This window comes from Coffea arabica, chromosome 9c (genome assembly GCF_036785885.1).
Source record: "Coffea arabica cultivar ET-39 chromosome 9c, Coffea Arabica ET-39 HiFi, whole genome shotgun sequence".
Taxonomy (NCBI): Eukaryota; Viridiplantae; Streptophyta; class Magnoliopsida; order Gentianales; family Rubiaceae; genus Coffea; species Coffea arabica.
In genome coordinates, this window is record NC_092326.1 from 41,310,314 (window position 1) to 41,330,566 (window position 20,253).

At 34.7% G+C, this 20,253-nt stretch overlaps 3 protein-coding genes across 3 annotated transcripts; all 3 read right to left on the reverse strand.

The window, feature by feature from the left end:
• Positions 1-7,116: 7,116 nt before the first annotated feature.
• On the reverse strand, positions 7,117-8,904 carry LOC113707833 (polygalacturonase-like). Its single transcript, XM_027230168.2, has 4 exons — positions 8,752-8,904; positions 8,281-8,592; positions 7,652-8,167; positions 7,117-7,556 (listed from the first exon to the last, which is right to left on the reverse strand). Exons 1-4 carry the CDS (start codon positions 8,881-8,883, stop codon positions 7,302-7,304), a joined length of 1,215 nt encoding a protein of 404 aa, XP_027085969.1. The 5' UTR covers positions 8,884-8,904; the 3' UTR covers positions 7,117-7,301.
• A 2,842-nt stretch (positions 8,905-11,746) lies between these two features.
• LOC113707812 (polygalacturonase-like) lies at positions 11,747-13,537 on the reverse strand. The gene is made up of 4 exons (XM_027230133.2): positions 13,382-13,537; positions 12,911-13,222; positions 12,282-12,797; positions 11,747-12,186 (listed from the first exon to the last, which is right to left on the reverse strand). Exons 1-4 carry the CDS (start codon positions 13,511-13,513, stop codon positions 11,932-11,934), a joined length of 1,215 nt encoding a protein of 404 aa, XP_027085934.1. The 5' UTR covers positions 13,514-13,537; the 3' UTR covers positions 11,747-11,931.
• A 2,839-nt stretch (positions 13,538-16,376) lies between these two features.
• Positions 16,377-18,167, reverse strand: LOC113707829 (polygalacturonase-like). The gene is made up of 4 exons (XM_027230160.2): positions 18,012-18,167; positions 17,541-17,852; positions 16,912-17,427; positions 16,377-16,816 (listed from the first exon to the last, which is right to left on the reverse strand). Exons 1-4 carry the CDS (start codon positions 18,141-18,143, stop codon positions 16,562-16,564), a joined length of 1,215 nt encoding a protein of 404 aa, XP_027085961.1. The 5' UTR covers positions 18,144-18,167; the 3' UTR covers positions 16,377-16,561.
• Positions 18,168-20,253: the final 2,086 nt, after the last annotated feature.

A 20,253-nucleotide genomic window follows, 5' to 3' on the forward strand; every position in this document is an offset into this window, starting at 1 on the left:
CACAACTTAAAGCTACTTTTCTTCAATCTTCCCACACAAGATTCGCAACTCAAAACACTCCCTCACACTCCCTCATTCTGCCGAACCTAGAAGAAAAAAAAAGGGAAGAGAAAGGCTTCATCTTCTTGCTCCAATCTTGCTCAAGTTCTTCATCCAACCATCAAACCTCTTGGAAATTGGCTCTAGCTTGAAGAAAGGTGCACTCTTGTGAAATTTCTTGGTGAAATATTGGAAGAAACCCTCACTTACAACTAGGGTTTGGTTGCTTTTGAAGATGACCCCTTCACCTCTTTTAATCTTTCAATTTGTACAAAGATTGGTGGTTAGTTTTCATGGGTTTGAAACCCTAATCAAGATTTTAGGTTAGAGAACTTGAGGAACTTTTATTTCTTGCTTTATATTCTAGGCTAGCGGTCTTGAGGTGACCTTTGAGGTAGCTGACTTTAGGATATTGCTTGATTGTTGTTGTTTGTGTGGTGAGTGATATGATTTTGGCTTGAGAAGATGAGAGGAAGTTGGAAAAACCGTGAGAGGAGAGCTGGCCAAAATTTCTGTTTTGTTGTCTTACTTTGAACTCGAATTTTTGTTGCTTATTTGACTGCTAAACTGATTGATATATGTTGTATTATGTGTGTGAAAATTTCCTTTCAAAATTTATTTCAATTGGTTGCATAAAACTTGAGTTTTGTGAAAGGTAGAAATCTGGAAATTTGCTGCCAGGGCAGCCGAACAGTAGTACTTTGTCTGAGCATAACTCTTCGTAAAAAAAGTCAAAATTGAGTGTCGTTTGTGGCATTTGAAACTAGACATCAAGGGCTTTCCAACGGTATAAAATTTCCCTGCTAGTTCATTTTGAGTAAACCATAACGAATCGGAAAAATGGACTGACCAGTTTTGCCTGTCTGTCCGCGAGCAACTGGGAAGCTGCATCTTGTGGCTCGATTTTGTCTCACTTGTAAAAAGATTTTTAAAATGATGTCTTCTGATGAATTGTAGAATTTTGAAACTAGTTTCTAACACCATAAATCATTCTCAATTTAGACTTGTGTAGAGTTAGATATGGTTTGATTTCAAAACTGCGTCAAAGCTGGAAAATGGAAATTTTCTGAATAGGTTTCGAAAATCAGCCAACTTCAAACCATTATATCTTGTTGCTCAAAACTCCAAATTTAGTTCTACTTATTGTGTTTGAAACTTGACTTGGAACTCTTGCTGTGTTATAAATTTCAGAGGCTGATTCACTTCCTGTAAATTTTGCCGAATTTCCAAACATTGCTGAAAGACCAAGACTGGTTCTATCCTGTCTTCTTGAAACTATAACTTTGAGCCAAAATTTGAATGATTTCTGGTTGGAATCTAGGAAGGTGTCTTCTGGAAAGTTTTAGTACTCTGAGTCTAGTTTCCAACGGTATAAAGTTTCCAATTTTTGGACTTACTAAACTCAAGATCTGATTTTCCAAATTTTGTCGTGTAAAGCTGAAATTTTTCGATTTCTTAAGAAACGAACTTTTATGAACTTTCCCCTTCCTTTTGAGATTGATAGTTCATTTCAAACTTGACTTCATGGATGATACAAGTTGTCTTGTGACTTTAACACCTTTATTTTTTAAACTCGATTCCCGATGGAGAAAACCTCTTTTGATGCGTTCTCTTCATTGTTTAACTTTCTTGGTTATTGCGTTTCATTTTCATACTTGAGAAATGGACCTCAATTCTTAGTCTTATGCCTTTGATTTCATGAGTTTGAACTTTAAAAATGGAGCGTTTTAACTCGAGTGATTCTTAGAGAATTTCTCCAGTTTTCTACTCAAACTTTAAACGTTTAACTTTGACAATTTCTATGAAATTAGTGGAGTTTTAGATGATTTTTATCTCCATTAGTTTGAAAAATGTGAACGTCCTTTATATTCAAACTTATGGGTCACGAGATTAGAAGTTTCGGGAGATGAAAGCTATCTACCTTTTTCTCGATTTTCGTACTGAAAGTAAATATTGTACTTTCTTTTGGAATTGAAATTTACTTACCATGACTTAAATCAAAGTCGGCTCTTGAGTTCTCTTTGAGCATTATTTCAATGATTTAGTGAAAAGTTCCTTTAATTTGACTCGAACTTGTGACATTAAATCCTCATTTTTGAATCTCGATTTTCGATAAGTAAAACTCCTTTAAGGCATTATCTTAAGTTTTAACCAAGTGCATTTTCTTCCTTGAATGTTAAGTGGTATAGATTATACGTGAGTGATGGATGGTCACTATTTCTTCTGGTGCTCAAGAGGGATTCAAAAGGAATTCCAGTGAGGAACCTTAGAATTATTTGCTCACTTGCTTTTTGAACTTGTGAGTGTCAAGTGCATAAATTGTTGCTAAATACTTGAATTGTTTCTTGCTCATTATGTGCTTTGAAATTATCGAGATGAGTGTGTACTTTATCGCACTCGTTCTCTTTTATTTAAATTGATAATCGAATTGTGTGAAATGAATTGATAATCGAATTGTGTGAAGTGAGTTGATAATCGAATTGTGTGAAGTGTAAGTGTTCATCTGGGGACGCCCAAAACTCATTAGCCAACCTTGCGACTCAAACCGGCATGGGGTTGGTCGAGAAGCCTGGTGAACCATGAAAAAATCATAAGATCGATCTCTTGAGATCTTGTTTGACATACTCGAGTAGTATCGTCCATCCAGTGAGTGTTTGGTTATGGACCTGAGTGGGTGAAATGGTGGATAGGGGAAGTAAATGGAGTGTCTACGGACTTAATACCTATCCGGTTGACGGAGTATTATCACGTGGAGGTATTGGATCAAACCTTGGCAAAACAAGTGGAAATCAGCTCCTGAGAGCTCCTGTATCCTTATTTAGTGTGTTTTATTGTTATTTATGAATTACCTGAACTTTCTATCTTTATTTCTTGTACAAGTGTTATTGTTACCTGAACTACGTGTTTGCATGTTTTTCTTGACCTCATTGAGCTTTAACTCACACCATTAGTTTGTTTTCCTTAATAGGAACTCGGAATGAAAAAATTTCGGAGAAGCCGACTTGATTACCTTTTGATTAGAATTTTGGATGTAATCGATTAATCGACTTATGGTGGTTGTATTCTGGAAAAAGTTGATGTACGTTTTGGTAACTTGTAATTCAAGATTTGAATGTTTATTTAAGAAAGCGAACTTTCTTTGTATCTACTCTTATTATTGGTTGATTACCTTAAATTTAAATTTGACTTGTATTGAGTCCTGACGAGAGCTAGGCAGGCGTCCCACTGATACCCTTGGATTCGCCCTAGGGTGAAGTGGGGGCATCACAAGTAATCTCATCTGCAAAAAGAAAAAAAATTCTGGGTGGACATACATGTGAATTTGTTTGTATGGTGCTAATTTATTTCCAAAACATAAAACGGGCATGCTTATTGTTTTTTTAGCCGATGATTTGTTGCGTATATAGGTACTTCTAAATTGTTGCTAAAGCAATTAGTTCATTCCTAATCCATCTGGATATGATTATATTATCTCAAAATACAACATGTTATATATATAAATATATATTAAATTTACATTGTCAACTTTATGCGACAGTATTCCTATATTTTTCTTTTTTTTTTCAACCAATTTTCTTTTTGAAAACTTTATTTAAGTTTGGTATTCTTCATGCTATTTTTTCTTTTTATGGTTTTTAGATTATCTATAACTCCAACTCTATGACAATGTCATTTTTTACCAATGTTATTAAACACTCATAATATTATTATGCTTAATAATTACACTATGATATTTCTATCTACAAAGCAGTACTGTTAAATGTGAAAAATGATTATGCACATCAAAGGGCAGGAATAACAATGGAGTTTATATCAATGGCTTAATTTGTATCATTAATCTATGGAAGGTCATTAGTATAAAGGAATTGGTTTTTTGGATTTGTGTCCTTCCATGTCATTGGTTATACTGCGCCACCCACTTAATCTTTCTCCACTACCCACCCAGCAAACTCATTTACCTACCAGACATGTGTGTTGTTCAACTTGATAGTAAATGACAAACAAGTTGTGAGAGTTCAGTTATTGGGTTAACTTTGTACATGTGAAAGTAAATGAACAACACTTTACGTTTTTTCTTTTGTCTTGGTGGCCTGAATAATTTTTGCCAAGGGGAAGCAATTCTTTACGTAGAAGTTGAATGCATGCTTATCTTGGTTATTATTTCTTATTATGCGAAAAAAAAGTTTGACAATGTTGCAATCACTGATGTTGACCCAATGATTATGGGAAGGCTTCAAGTCGAATCTTGAAACTGATAGTTGGGGACAAATAAGGTATAGGGAGAGATTAGAGGATAGAAAACAAAAAGTTCATTAGCATTGCAATAAAGTTGCTTAATATGAAGTAAGATGCAATGTTTTTTTAACTTAAATAGATGCATTTTGTTTGAACAAGCAAAAAGTTCTTTTTCCCAAAAGTACTTTTTTAATAGGGATAATGACAATAAGTAAGAAAGTTTGAAATGTATTAGGATGGATTTTTCCAACGCGGGTGGATCTCCTAATGGTCAATGGTTTGCAACTTTGAATAGTATTTTGAAATCTTTGGAGCTTATAGTTCTTCACAATAAAGTGATTAACAATGTGCTAAACTAATGGGATCATTGTGTTGATAGGATTCCAAAATTATCGAAATCGAGCTGCTTGGAATGTATTAATAGGATTCCAAAATTATCCAAATTGAGCTATTTGGAATCAGATCCTTTGAAATAGATAATTTTTTATTTTAGAAATGATATATATTGGCCTACACACGTATACTTTTCCAAATGGCTAATTTCTCTATGGTTCTTTATGGTTTGTCATAAAACGAAGACATCCATTGTAGTAATTTTGAAGATCTATAATGACCTCCTTATTCAAGATTGTCAAGTTTTTTTCCTTTATTTTGATTTTTGTCTATGCTTAATTCGACTGTGAAGACAATATCTCATTTGGATCTACAAAATTTCACAATGACAAATTTGGGTGTTGCAGTATATATACTTTGTGATATTAATACCTCAAAGCTAAAATGCTTATATATGAGCATGTTAAAATTGAATAGTGGTAAACTCATAAAACTAGAGGTAGCACTTTGCTTAATTTGACAAACTTCAAGAAAGGTTGGTGTAATATAACCTTTCGTGAAACACAATCGGTGGACGAGATTGCAGTACAGTACATATACACAAAAAATCAAGATTCAAGATAACTATGTCGTATAAAATGTGATTTAATAGTTTCTCTTTTCCGTTTTCATAATTTGCACGAGTTCATAATTTCTCATTTTAAGTGAAAACATGAACATGTTCTTTTTCCTAATAGGCAAGTTGTTAAAGCAAACATCTTTTCTCCGGTTTATACATGAAACGTAGACATTGCTTAAATTTTGGAAGGTCAGGTGCCACTGATCGCATATATGCTTATGACATTTGATCAAAATTGATTTCAAAAGGCTATCAAATTTATTCATCAATTTGTAGACACTAATCGAATCTCTTTCTTTATTTTCGTCTGAATTAACCTCAAGAAACTTTATTGTTTTTCAATGAATAATATCCATAATATTCAGGTGCAACTGGCTAATTGCCAATCGAGGCAAAATATTACCTCATCATTCAGGTATTCCCAATTCCCACAAAACCATGATGACTCTTAAGAGCAATTTATTTATGTTTGGAAAATAAATTAGCACCAGGCAAACAAATTCACATGTATGTCCACCCAGAATTTTTTTTCTTTTTGCAGATGATCTGTTATGTATATAGGTACTCCTAAATTGTTGCTAAAGTAATTAGTTCATTCCTAATCCATCAGGATAACATTATATTATCTCAAAATACATCATGTTATATATATAAATATTTAAGTTTGGTATTCTCCATGCTATTTTTTCTTTTCATGGTTTTTAGATTATTTATAACTCTAACTCTATGATAGTGCCATTTTTTTACCAATGTTATTGTACACTCATAATATTATTATGCTTAATAATTACACTATGATATTTCTATCTACAAAGCAGTACTGTTATGTGGGAGGAATAACAATGGAGTTTATATCAATGGCTTAATTTGTATCATTAATCTATGGAAGGTCATCAGTATAAAGGAATTGGCTTTTTGGATTTGTGTCATTCCATGTCATTTGTTATACTGTGCCACCCACTCAATCCTTCTCCACTACCCGCCCAGCAAACTCATTTACCAACCAGACCTGTGCATTGTTCAACTTGATAGTAAATGACAAACAAGTTGTGAGAGTTCAGTTATTGGGTTAACTTTGTACATGTGAAAGTAGATGAACAAACATTTTACGTTTTTTCTTTGGACTTGGTGGCCTGAATATTTTTTGCCAAAGGGGAGTAATTCTTTGCGTAGAAGTTGAATGCATGCTTATCTTGGTTATTATTTCTTATTATGCGAGAAAAAAGTTCGATAACGTTGCAATCACTGATCTTGACCCAATGATTATGGGAAGGCTTCAAGCCGAATCTTGAGATTGATAGTTAGGGACAAAAAAGATATGGGAGAGATGAGAGGGTAGAAAATAAAAAGTTCATTAGCATTGCAATAAAGTTGCTTAATATGAAGTTGCAATGTTTTTTAACTTGAACAGATGCATTTTGTTTGAACATGAGCAATATGCATTCTTTTGGGTGTAGTGTTTATTAACAATGGGGTGCAAGTAATCCTATATATCTGATTGTTCTTGGCTACAGCGGTTTATTGTCATTAGTTTAAACTTCACTGGCAGAGATAGTCGGTTTTCTCTCTTTTTTCTCTATTCCTTTTCTTTAATTTTAAGTATACTCCGACACAAAGAACAAGCAAAAAGTTCTTTTTCCCAAAAGTACTTTTTTAATAGGGATAACGACAATAAGTAAGAAAGTTTGATACGTAACATAACTAATGATGAAGTGTAATGCAGATAAAAGTTTTAGTTGGGAGTGTGGTAATTTAATGGCCATTACAAGTTAAATTTCCTCTTTGTAATGCAGAATTTAATCTTTGTAACTATTGATACAATTAATTGCAAAGCAACAAACATAACTATAAGATGAAAGGTATTAGGATACGACAAAAATTGAGGCAATATTTTATTTGTTTTCAAAAGTGTCAAAACTAATGATATTTTCATACAGAGTATGGATTCATCTAACAGACTTACTTCTTGAATGGATTCAAAAAATAATAAGACCTGAAAACTATTTGTCAGAAAGGGGAAAGAAAAAAGAAGGAGAAAAAAAAATGTCGAGCTCGTTCCTACGTTTCCGGGAATTTAAGCAGCCTGAGCAGGAACGGTAGCATTGGCGCAGATTGGAGGGTTCAGCTTGCCACTCAGAGCTGGCTTCACATTGGCACAATTGCTTGACACACTCCCTTGATTGCCATTGTATGCCAAGTCAATGTCAGCAACCTCTACACCCTCGCATGGGATACTCTTACTGCAAAGAAGAGTCACAGCAGCTGGTGTTGCTGAAGTGCCAGTGATGTTCTTGAAGCTGACCTGAGCAATCTTAACACTTGATGGGGCCTGTAAATCAAAACAACGGGGAGAGAAAAAAATTAGCTCGAAATGAAATGCACTTTAGAATTTGATTGTCTTGGCATTCATGTTTTTTAACTTACAGTGTTTGTGCATTGGTTGTTTGGGCAATATTCTTGATCAATGATCACTGGATTGCTGACATTTTGCATGATAATACCTTCAAAGTGCATATTGGTGGCACTGCCACTTTTAGATGCTGGCCAGCTCTTTACTCTTACACCATTCAAAGTACCGGAGATGGTGCAGTCGGTAACAAAGATACCCTCAACAGGCAGTTCATTGTCATACCTTCCAAGGCTTCCAACACTGATTCCATGGCCAGGTCCACATGTCACTTTGCTTATGTTAACTTGTTTGGCACCATCACCAATTGAGATGCAATCGTCCCCGGTTCCTATGTTTGAATCTGTGATGACTACTCCAGTGGAATGTCCAATGTGAATGCCATCAGTGTTGGGACTGTCTCCAGGTGCTATGATTGTGAAGTGTTGGAATGTTATATTGTTACATCCGAAAAGATTCACGTGAAACAGTTTGCTGTTCAAAGAAGTTAGGTCGCGGATGACAGTATTGTTGACGAAATTCAAGCTCAAAGTCTGCAATTTCGAGTTAAAAAAAAAAAGCACAACAATCAGATTATTAATTGCGCTCGTGTATCATTGGCAAAACATTCATAGGTGTGTATTCAATGTTGTAAAAGCTGGCTCACATTTGGAAGTTTGCTGCATTCGGTTTTTACACGACATTCATTTTGAGTCCAAGCTTTGGCTCCTTGGCCATCCAAGGTACCACCTCCAGAGAGTGTCAATTGGTCAACGTATATAATTGACATCCATTCCTTATCCTTGGTTATTTGTGCGGGATCTTCAGGTGCTTTGACCGTGCCTTGTATTTGAACCTCAACGGGTGCTTTGCAAGGACCTGCAAGGCTCGCTTCTTTTAATAAAAATGTGCCCTTTGGAATCAAAATTGTAGATGGTGTTGTAGAATTACATGCTTGTTTCCAAGCATCCGCCAAAACCTACAACAATGGCAAATCTTTTAGAGCCTAATTGTTTATTTCAATGGGGACAATGCTTTCGACAAATCACGAACTTTTCTTCAATTTCTGGTGAATTGATCAATCAACCAGCTCGATTTCGATGTATGAAGCTTTTACATTAAGATTAAGATTAATTACCTGGCTCATGTCAGCACTGCCATCAGGTTTTGCGCCAAGTTGAGTGACATCAATAGGTCCAGTTTGGGCCTGGACAATGCATGTAAAGAATAGCCATGAACACAACAATGTGGTGCCAAGTGCTCTTGCCATCTTTTGCTCTTTTTTTTTTCTTTTTTTCTTTTTTCTTTCCCACTATTTGTGTTTGCTTTATCTAAATAATGTAATCTAAGCTACATTTTTAGCCTTTTTATAGTGGTGATGAGTAGTTTGACACCGTTAATTACCAAAATTTATGTTTGTGGTTCGTAAGAGGCTCGAGTGTTGTGGTACAATTATGGCTACGACATCGGTTACCTTTCTTCCTTTCCTCCATCCAACCATCTCTCCCTTCCTGATCTCCTAATCTGGTCAAAACATCAACCTTATATTAACTAAAAATGGTTAATCAATCTAGCAAATATAGGACGGATTTTTCCAACGCGGGTGGATCTCCTGATGGTCAATGGTTTGCAACTTTGAATAGTCTTTCAAAATCTATGGAGCTTATAGTTCCTCATATTAAAGTGATTAACAATAAGCTAAACTAATAGAATTATTATATTAATAGGATTCCAAATTTATCAAAATCGAGCTGCTTGGAATGTATTAATAGGATTCCAAAATTATCCAAATTGAGCTACTTGGAATCAGATTCTTTGAAAGAGAAGATTTTTTATTTTAGAAATGACATATATTGGCCTGTGCACATATACTTTTGCAAATGGCTTTTTTCTCTATGGCCCTTTAAGGTATTTCATAAAACAAAGACATCCCTTGCCGTAATTTTGAAGAGTTACAATGACCTCCCTATTCAAGATTGTCAAGTTTTTTCCTTTATTTTGATTTTTTCCTATACTTATTTCGACTATGAAGACAATATCTCATTTAGATCTTTAAAATTTTGCAAGGACAATTTGGGCGTTTGCAGTATATATACTTTATGCTATCATTACCTCAAAACCAATGCTTGTATATCAGCATGTTAAAATTAAAGAGTAGTAAACTCGTAAAACTGGAGGTAGCATTTTACTTAATTTGACAAATTTCAAGAAAGGCTGGTGTAATATGAACTTTCGTGAATCACAATCGGTGGACGAGATGGCTGTACAGTACAAATACACAAAGATTCAAGATTCAAGATAACTATATTGTATAAAATGTGATTTAACAGTTTCTCTTTTCCGTTTTCATAATTTGCATGAGTTCATATTTTCTCATTTTATGTGAAAACATGAACATGTTCTTGTTTCCAATAGGCAAGTTGTTGAAGCAAACATCTTTTCTCCGGTTTATACATGAAACGTAGACATTGCTTAAATTTTGGAAGGTCAGGTGCCACTGATCACATATATGATTATGACATTTGATCAAAAGCTATCAAATTTATCCATCAATTTGTAGACACTAATCACATCTCTTTCTTTACTTTCGTCTGAATTAACCTTAAGAAACTTTATTGTTTTCCAATGAACAATATCCACTACATTCAAGTGCGACTGGCAAATTCCTAAAAATGGGCACGCTTATTGTTTTTTTTGCCGATGATCTGTTATGTATATAGGTACTCCTAAATTGTTGCTAATGTAATTAGTTCATTCCTAATCCATCTGGATAAGATTATATTATCTCGAAATACAACATGTTATATATATATATATATATTAAATTTACATTTTCAACTTTATGAGACAGTTTTTCTATATTTTTCATTTTCTTCGACCAATTTTCTTTTTGAAAACTTTATTTGAGTTTGGTATTCTTCATGCTATTTTTTCTTTTCATGGTTTTTTGATTATTTATAACTCCAACTCTATGACACTGTCATTTTTTACCAATGTTATTGTACACTCATAATATTATTATGCTTAATAATTACATTATGATATTTCTATCTACAAAGCAGTACTGTTAAGTGGGAGGAATAACAATGGAGTTTATATCAATGGCTCAATTTGTATCATTAATCTATGGAAGGTCATCAGTATAAAGGAATTGGCTTTTTGGATTTGTGTCATTCCATGTCATTTGTTATACTGTGCCACCCACTCAATCCTTCTCCACTACCCGCCCAGCAAACTCATTTACCAACCAGACCTGTGCATTGTTCAACTTGATAGTAAATGACAAACAAGTTGTGAGAGTTCAGTTATTGGGTTAACTTTGTACATGTGAAAGTAGATGAACAAACATTTTACGTTTTTTCTTTGGACTTGGTGGCCTGAATATTTTTTGCCAAAGGGGAGTAATTCTTTGCGTAGAAGTTGAATGCATGCTTATCTTGGTTATTATTTCTTATTATGCGAGAAAAAAGTTCGATAACGCTGCAATCACTGATGTTGACCCAATGATTATGGGAAGGCTTCAAGCCGAATCTTGAGATTGATAGTTGGGGACAAAAAAGATATGGGAGAGATGAGAGGGTAGAAAATAAAAAGTTCATTAGCATTGCAATAAAGTTGCTTAATATGAAGTTGCAATGTTTTTTAACTTGAACAGATGCATTTTGTTTGAACATGAGCAATATGCATTCTTTTGGGTGTAGTGTTTATTAACAATGGGGTGCAAGTAATCCAATATATCTGATTGTTCTTGGCTACAGCGGTTTATTGTCATTAGTTTAAACTTCATTGGCAGAGATAGTCGGTTTTCTCTCTTTTTTCTCTATTCCTTTTCTTTAATTTTAAGTATACTCCGACACAAAGAACAAGCAAAAAGTTCTTTTTCCCAAAAGTACTTTTTTAATAGGGATAACGACAATAAGTAAGAAAGTTTGATACGTAACATAACTAATGATGAAGTGTAATGCAGATAAAAGTTTTAGTTGGGAGTGTGGTAATTTAATGGCCATTACAAGTTAAATTTCCTCTTTGTAATGCAGAATTTAATCTTTGTAACTATTGATACAATTAATTGCAAAGCAACAAACATAACTATAAGATGAAAGGTATTAGGATACGACAAAAATTGAGGCAATATTTTATTTGTTTTCAAAAGTGTCAAAACTAATGATATTTTCATACAGAGTATGGATTCATCTAACAGACTTACTTCTTGAATGGATTCAAAAAATAATAAGACCTGAAAACTATTTGTCAGAAAGGGGAAAGAAAAAAGTAGGAGAAAAAAAAATTTCGAGCTCGTTCCTACGTTTCCGGGAATTTAAGCAGCCTGAGCAGGAACGGTAGCATTGGCGCAGATTGGAGGGTTCAGCTTGCCACTCAGAGCTGGCTTCACATTGGCACAATTGCTTGACACACTCCCTTGATTGCCATTGTATGCCAAGTCAATGTCAGCAACCTCTACACCCTCGCATGGGATACTCTTACTGCAAAGAAGAGTCACAGCAGCTGGTGTTGCTGAAGTGCCAGTGATGTTCTTGAAGCTGACCTGAGCAATCTTAACACTTGATGGGGCCTGTAAATCAAAACAACGGGGAGAGAAAAAAATTAGCTCGAAATGAAATGCACTTTAGAATTTGATTGTCTTGGCATTCATGTTTTTTAACTTACAGTGTTTGTGCATTGGTTGTTTGGGCAATATTCTTGATCAATGATCACTGGATTGCTGACATTTTGCATGATAATACCTTCAAAGTGCATATTGGTGGCACTGCCACTTTTAGATGCTGGCCAGCTCTTTACTCTTACACCATTCAAAGTACCGGAGATGGTGCAGTCGGTAACAAAGATACCCTCAACAGGCAGTTCATTGTCATACCTTCCAAGGCTTCCAACACTGATTCCATGGCCAGGTCCACATGTCACTTTGCTTATGTTAACTTGTTTGGCACCATCACCAATTGAGATGCAATCGTCCCCGGTTCCTATGTTTGAATCTGTGATGACTACTCCAGTGGAATGTCCAATGTGAATGCCATCAGTGTTGGGACTGTCTCCAGGTGCTATGATTGTGAAGTGTTGGAATGTTATATTGTTACATCCGAAAAGATTCACGTGAAACAGTTTGCTGTTCAAAGAAGTTAGGTCGCGGATGACAGTATTGTTGACGAAATTCAAGCTCAAAGTCTGCAATTTCGAGTTAAAAAAAAAAAGCACAACAATCAGATTATTAATTGCGCTCGTGTATCATTGGCAAAACATTCATAGGTGTGTATTCAATGTTGTAAAAGCTGGCTCACATTTGGAAGTTTGCTGCATTCGGTTTTTACACGACATTCATTTTGAGTCCAAGCTTTGGCTCCTTGGCCATCCAAGGTACCACCTCCAGAGAGTGTCAATTGGTCAACGTATATAATTGACATCCATTCCTTATCCTTGGTTATTTGTGCGGGATCTTCAGGTGCTTTGACCGTGCCTTGTATTTGAACCTCAACGGGTGCTTTGCAAGGACCTGCAAGGCTCGCTTCTTTTAATAAAAATGTGCCCTTTGGAATCAAAATTGTAGATGGTGTTGTAGAATTACATGCTTGTTTCCAAGCATCCGCCAAAACCTACAACAATGGCAAATCTTTTAGAGCCTAATTGTTTATTTCAATGGGGACAATGCTTTCGACAAATCACGAACTTTTCTTCAATTTCTGGTGAATTGATCAATCAACCAGCTCGATTTCGATGTATGAAGCTTTTACATTAAGATTAAGATTAATTACCTGGCTCATGTCAGCACTGCCATCAGGTTTTGCGCCAAGTTGAGTGACATCAATAGGTCCAGTTTGGGCCTGGACAATGCATGTAAAGAATAGCCATGAACACAACAATGTGGTGCCAAGTGCTCTTGCCATCTTTTGCTCTTTTTTTTTTCTTTTTTTCTTTTTTCTTTCCCACTATTTGTGTTTGCTTTATCTAAATAATGTAATCTAAGCTACATTTTTAGCCTTTTTATAGTGGTGATGAGTAGTTTGACACCGTTAATTACCAAAATTTATGTTTGTGGTTCGTAAGAGGCTCGAGTGTTGTGGTACAATTGTGGCTACGACATCGGTTACCTTTCTTCCTTTCCTCCATCCAACCATCTCTCCCTTCCTGATCTCCTAATCTGGTCAAAACATCAACCTTATATTAACTAAAAATGGTTAATCAATCTAGCAAATATAGGACGGATTTTTCCAACGCGGGTGGATCTCCTGATGGTCAATGGTTTGCAACTTTGAATAGTCTTTCAAAATCTATGGAGCTTATAGTTCCTCATATTAAAGTGATTAACAATAAGCTAAACTAATAGAATTATTATATTAATAGGATTCCAAATTTATCAAAATCGAGCTGCTTGGAATGTATTAATAGGATTCCAAAATTATCCAAATTGAGCTACTTGGAATCAGATTCTTTGAAAGAGAAGATTTTTTATTTTAGAAATGACATATATTGGCCTGTGCACATATACTTTTGCAAATGGCTTTTTTCTCTATGGCCCTTTAAGGTATTTCATAAAACAAAGACATCCCTTGCCGTAATTTTGAAGAGTTACAATGACCTCCCTATTCAAGATTGTCAAGTTTTTTCCTTTATTTTGATTTTTTCCTATACTTATTTCGACTATGAAGACAATATCTCATTTAGATCTTTAAAATTTTGCAAGGACAATTTGGGCGTTTGCAGTATATATACTTTATGCTATCATTACCTCAAAACCAATGCTTGTATATGAGCATGTTAAAATTAAAGAGTAGTAAACTCGTAAAACTGGAGGTAGCATTTTACTTAATTTGACAAATTTCAAGAAAGGCTGGTGTAATATGAACTTTCGTGAATCACAATCGGTGGACGAGATGGCTGTACAGTACAAATACACAAAGATTCAAGATTCAAGATAACTATATTGTATAAAATGTGATTTAACAGTTTCTCTTTTCCGTTTTCATAATTTGCATGAGTTCATATTTTCTCATTTTATGTGAAAACATGAACATGTTCTTGTTTCCAATAGGCAAGTTGTTGAAGCAAACATCTTTTCTCCGGTTTATACATGAAACGTAGACATTGCTTAAATTTTGGAAGGTCAGGTGCCACTGATCACATATATGATTATGACATTTGATCAAAAGCTATCAAATTTATCCATCAATTTGTAGACACTAATCACATCTCTTTCTTTACTTTCGTCTGAATTAACCTTAAGAAACTTTATTGTTTTCCAATGAACAATATCCACTACATTCAAGTGCGACTGGCAAATTCCTAAAAATGGGCACGCTTATTGTTTTTTTTGCCGATGATCTGTTATGTATATAGGTACTCCTAAATTGTTGCTAATGTAATTAGTTCATTCCTAATCCATCTGGATAAGATTATATTATCTCGAAATACAACATGTTATATATATATATATATATTAAATTTACATTTTCAACTTTATGAGACAGTTTTTCTATATTTTTCATTTTCTTCGACCAATTTTCTTTTTGAAAACTTTATTTGAGTTTGGTATTCTTCATGCTATTTTTTCTTTTCATGGTTTTTTGATTATTTATAACTCCAACTCTATGACACTGTCATTTTTTACCAATGTTATTGTACACTCATAATATTATTATGCTTAATAATTACATTATGATATTTCTATCTACAAAGCAGTACTGTTAAGTGGGAGGAATAACAATGGAGTTTATATCAATGGCTCAATTTGTATCATTAATCTATGGAAGGTCATCAGTATAAAGGAATTGGCTTTTTGGATTTGTGTCATTCCATGTCATTTGTTATACTGTGCCACCCACTCAATCCTTCTCCACTACCCGCCCAGCAAACTCATTTACCAACCAGACCTGTGCATTGTTCAACTTGATAGTAAATGACAAACAAGTTGTGAGAGTTCAGTTATTGGGTTAACTTTGTACATGTGAAAGTAGATGAACAAACATTTTACGTTTTTTCTTTGGACTTGGTGGCCTGAATATTTTTTGCCAAAGGGGAGTAATTCTTTGCGTAGAAGTTGAATGCATGCTTATCTTGGTTATTATTTCTTATTATGCGAGAAAAAAGTTCGATAACGCTGCAATCACTGATGTTGACCCAATGATTATGGGAAGGCTTCAAGCCGAATCTTGAGATTGATAGTTGGGGACAAAAAAGATATGGGAGAGATGAGAGGGTAGAAAATAAAAAGTTCATTAGCATTGCAATAAAGTTGCTTAATATGAAGTTGCAATGTTTTTTAACTTGAACAGATGCATTTTGTTTGAACATGAGCAATATGCATTCTTTTGGGTGTAGTGTTTATTAACAATGGGGTGCAAGTAATCCAATATATCTGATTGTTCTTGGCTACAGCGGTTTATTGTCATTAGTTTAAACTTCATTGGCAGAGATAGTCGGTTTTCTCTCTTTTTTCTCTATTCCTTTTCTTTAATTTTAAGTATACTCCGACACAAAGAACAAGCAAAAAGTTCTTTTTCCCAAAAGTACTTTTTTAATAGGGATAACGACAATAAGTAAGAAAGTTTGATACGTAACATAACTAATGATGAAGTGTAATGCAGATAAAAGTTTTAGTTGGGAGTGTGGTAATTTAATGGCCATTACAAGTTAAATTTCCTCTTTGTAATGCAGAATTTAATCTTTGTAACTATTGATACAATTAATTGCAAAGCAACAAACATAACTATAAGATGAAAGGTATTAGGATACGACAAAAATTGAGGCAATATTTTATTTGTTTTCAAAAGTGTCAAAACTAATGATATTTTCATACAGAGTATGGATTCATCTAACAGACTTACTTCTTGAATGGATTCAAAAAATAATAAGACCTGAAAACTATTTGTCAGAAAGGGGAAAGAAAAAAGAAGGAGAAAAAAAAATTTCGAGCTCGTTCCTACGTTTCCGGGAATTTAAGCAGCCTGAGCAGGAACGGTAGCATTGGCGCAGATTGGAGGGTTCAGCTTGCCACTCAGAGCTGGCTTCACATTGGCACAATTGCTTGACACACTCCCTTGATTGCCATTGTATGCCAAGTCAATGTCAGCAACCTCTACACCCTCGCATGGGATACTCTTACTGCAAAGAAGAGTCACAGCAGCTGGTGTTGCTGAAGTGCCAGTGATGTTCTTGAAGCTGACCTGAGCAATCTTAACACTTGATGGGGCCTGTAAATCAAAACAACGGGGAGAGAAAAAAATTAGCTCGAAATGAAATGCACTTTAGAATTTGATTGTCTTGGCATTCATGTTTTTTAACTTACAGTGTTTGTGCATTGGTTGTTTGGGCAATATTCTTGATCAATGATCACTGGATTGCTGACATTTTGCATGATAATACCTTCAAAGTGCATATTGGTGGCACTGCCACTTTTAGATGCTGGCCAGCTCTTTACTCTTACACCATTCAAAGTACCGGAGATGGTGCAGTCGGTAACAAAGATACCCTCAACAGGCAGTTCATTGTCATACCTTCCAAGGCTTCCAACACTGATTCCATGGCCAGGTCCACATGTCACTTTGCTTATGTTAACTTGTTTGGCACCATCACCAATTGAGATGCAATCGTCCCCGGTTCCTATGTTTGAATCTGTGATGACTACTCCAGTGGAATGTCCAATGTGAATGCCATCAGTGTTGGGACTGTCTCCAGGTGCTATGATTGTGAAGTGTTGGAATGTTATATTGTTACATCCGAAAAGATTCACGTGAAACAGTTTGCTGTTCAAAGAAGTTAGGTCGCGGATGACAGTATTGTTGACGAAATTCAAGCTCAAAGTCTGCAATTTCGAGTTAAAAAAAAAAAGCACAACAATCAGATTATTAATTGCGCTCGTGTATCATTGGCAAAACATTCATAGGTGTGTATTCAATGTTGTAAAAGCTGGCTCACATTTGGAAGTTTGCTGCATTCGGTTTTTACACGACATTCATTTTGAGTCCAAGCTTTGGCTCCTTGGCCATCCAAGGTACCACCTCCAGAGAGTGTCAATTGGTCAACGTATATAATTGACATCCATTCCTTATCCTTGGTTATTTGTGCGGGATCTTCAGGTGCTTTGACCGTGCCTTGTATTTGAACCTCAACGGGTGCTTTGCAAGGACCTGCAAGGCTCGCTTCTTTTAATAAAAATGTGCCCTTTGGAATCAAAATTGTAGATGGTGTTGTAGAATTACATGCTTGTTTCCAAGCATCCGCCAAAACCTACAACAATGGCAAATCTTTTAGAGCCTAATTGTTTATTTCAATGGGGACAATGCTTTCGACAAATCACGAACTTTTCTTCAATTTCTGGTGAATTGATCAATCAACCAGCTCGATTTCGATGTATGAAGCTTTTACATTAAGATTAAGATTAATTACCTGGCTCATGTCAGCACTGCCATCAGGTTTTGCGCCAAGTTGAGTGACATCAATAGGTCCAGTTTGGGCCTGGACAATGCATGTAAAGAATAGCCATGAACACAACAATGTGGTGCCAAGTGCTCTTGCCATCTTTTGCTCTTTTTTTTTTCTTTTTTTCTTTTTTCTTTCCCACTATTTGTGTTTGCTTTATCTAAATAATGTAATCTAAGCTACATTTTTAGCCTTTTTATAGTGGTGATGAGTAGTTTGACACCGTTAATTACCAAAATTTATGTTTGTGGTTCGTAAGAGGCTCGAGTGTTGTGGTACAATTGTGGCTACGACATCGGTTACCTTTCTTCCTTTCCTCCATCCAACCATCTCTCCCTTCCTGATCTCCTAATCTGGTCAAAACATCAACCTTATATTAACTAAAAATGGTTAATCAATCTAGCAAATATAGGACGGATTTTTCCAACGCGGGTGGATCTCCTGATGGTCAATGGTTTGCAACTTTGAATAGTCTTTCAAAATCTATGGAGCTTATAGTTCCTCATATTAAAGTGATTAACAATAAGCTAAACTAATAGAATTATTATATTAATAGGATTCCAAATTTATCAAAATCGAGCTGCTTGGAATGTATTAATAGGATTCCAAAATTATCCAAATTGAGCTACTTGGAATCAGATTCTTTGAAAGAGAAGATTTTTTATTTTAGAAATGACATATATTGGCCTGTGCACATATACTTTTGCAAATGGCTTTTTTCTCTATGGCCCTTTAAGGTATTTCATAAAACAAAGACATCCCTTGCCGTAATTTTGAAGAGTTACAATGACCTCCCTATTCAAGATTGTCAAGTTTTTTCCTTTATTTTGATTTTTTCCTATACTTATTTCGACTATGAAGACAATATCTCATTTAGATCTTTAAAATTTTGCAAGGACAATTTGGGCGTTTGCAGTATATATACTTTATGCTATCATTACCTCAAAACCAATGCTTGTATATCAGCATGTTAAAATTAAAGAGTAGTAAACTCGTAAAACTGGAGGTAGCATTTTACTTAATTTGACAAATTTCAAGAAAGGCTGGTGTAATATGAACTTTTGTGAATCACAATCGGTGGACGAGATGGCTGTACAGTACAAATACACAAAGATTCAAGATTCAAGATAACTATATTGTATAAAATGTGATTTAACAGTTTCTCTTTTCCGTTTTCATAATTTGCATGAGTTCATATTTTCTCATTTTATGTGAAAACATGAACATGTTCTTGTTTCCAATAGGCAAGTTGTTGAAGCAAACATCTTTTCTCCGGTTTATACATGAAACGTAGACATTGCTTAAATTTTGGAAGGTCAGGTGCCACTGATCACATATATGATTATGACATTTGATCAAAAGCTATCAAATTTATCCATCAATTTGTAGACACTAATCACATCTCTTTCTTTACTTTCGTCTGAATTAACCTTAAGAAACTTTATTGTTTTCCAATGAACAATATCCACTATATTCAAGTGCGACTGGCAAATTCCTAAAAATGGGCACGCTTATTGTTTTTTTTGCCGATGATCTGTTATGTATATAGGTACTCCTAAATTGTTGCTAATGTAATTAGTTCATTCCTAATCCATCTGGATAAGATTATATTATCTCGAAATACAACATGTTATATATATATATATATATATATATTAAATTTACATTTTCAACTTTATGAGACAGTTTTTCTATATTTTTCATTTTCTTCGACCAATTTTCTTTTTGAAAACTTTATTTGAGTTTGGTATTCTTCATGCTATTTTTTCTTTTCATGGTTTTTTGATTATTTATAACTCCAACTCTATGACACTGTCATTTTTTACCAATGTTATTGTACACTCATAATATTATTATGCTTAATAATTACATTATGATATTTCTATCTACAAAGCAGTACTGTTAAGTGGGAGGAATAACAATGGAGTTTATATCAATGGCTCAATTTGTATCATTAATCTATGGAAGGTCATCAGTATAAAGGAATTGGCTTTTTGGATTTGTGTCATTCCATGTCATTTGTTATACTGTGCCACCCACTCAATCCTTCTCCACTACCCGCCCAGCAAACTCATTTACCAACCAGACCTGTGCATTGTTCAACTTGATAGTAAATGACAAACAAGTTGTGAGAGTTCAGTTATTGGGTTAACTTTGTACATGTGAAAGTAGATGAACAAACATTTTACGTTTTTTCTTTGGACTTGGT

What these genes read in the sequence shown, in the direction of transcription:
- LOC113707833 (XM_027230168.2), bottom strand. Translation starts at nt 8,883, where the DNA reads ATGGCAAGAGCACTTGGCACCACATTGTTGTGTTCATGGCTATTCTTT. An exon ending in GCAGTGCTGACATGAGCCAG is followed by an intron (nt 8,593 to 8,751) that starts GTAATTAATCTT and finishes CCATTGTTGTAG; the next exon opens with GTTTTGGCGGATGCTTGGAA. An exon ending in ACAACCAATGCACAAACACT is followed by an intron (nt 7,557 to 7,651) that starts GTAAGTTAAAAA and finishes TTTGATTTACAG; the next exon opens with GCCCCATCAAGTGTTAAGAT.
- LOC113707829 (XM_027230160.2), bottom strand. Translation starts at nt 18,143, where the DNA reads ATGGCAAGAGCACTTGGCACCACATTGTTGTGTTCATGGCTATTCTTT. An exon ending in GCAGTGCTGACATGAGCCAG is followed by an intron (nt 17,853 to 18,011) that starts GTAATTAATCTT and finishes CCATTGTTGTAG; the next exon opens with GTTTTGGCGGATGCTTGGAA. An exon ending in ACAACCAATGCACAAACACT is followed by an intron (nt 16,817 to 16,911) that starts GTAAGTTAAAAA and finishes TTTGATTTACAG; the next exon opens with GCCCCATCAAGTGTTAAGAT.
- LOC113707812 (XM_027230133.2), bottom strand. Translation starts at nt 13,513, where the DNA reads ATGGCAAGAGCACTTGGCACCACATTGTTGTGTTCATGGCTATTCTTT. An exon ending in GCAGTGCTGACATGAGCCAG is followed by an intron (nt 13,223 to 13,381) that starts GTAATTAATCTT and finishes CCATTGTTGTAG; the next exon opens with GTTTTGGCGGATGCTTGGAA. An exon ending in AATGCAGCAAACTTCCAAAT is followed by an intron (nt 12,798 to 12,910) that starts GTGAGCCAGCTT and finishes TCGAAATTGCAG; the next exon opens with ACTTTGAGCTTGAATTTCGT.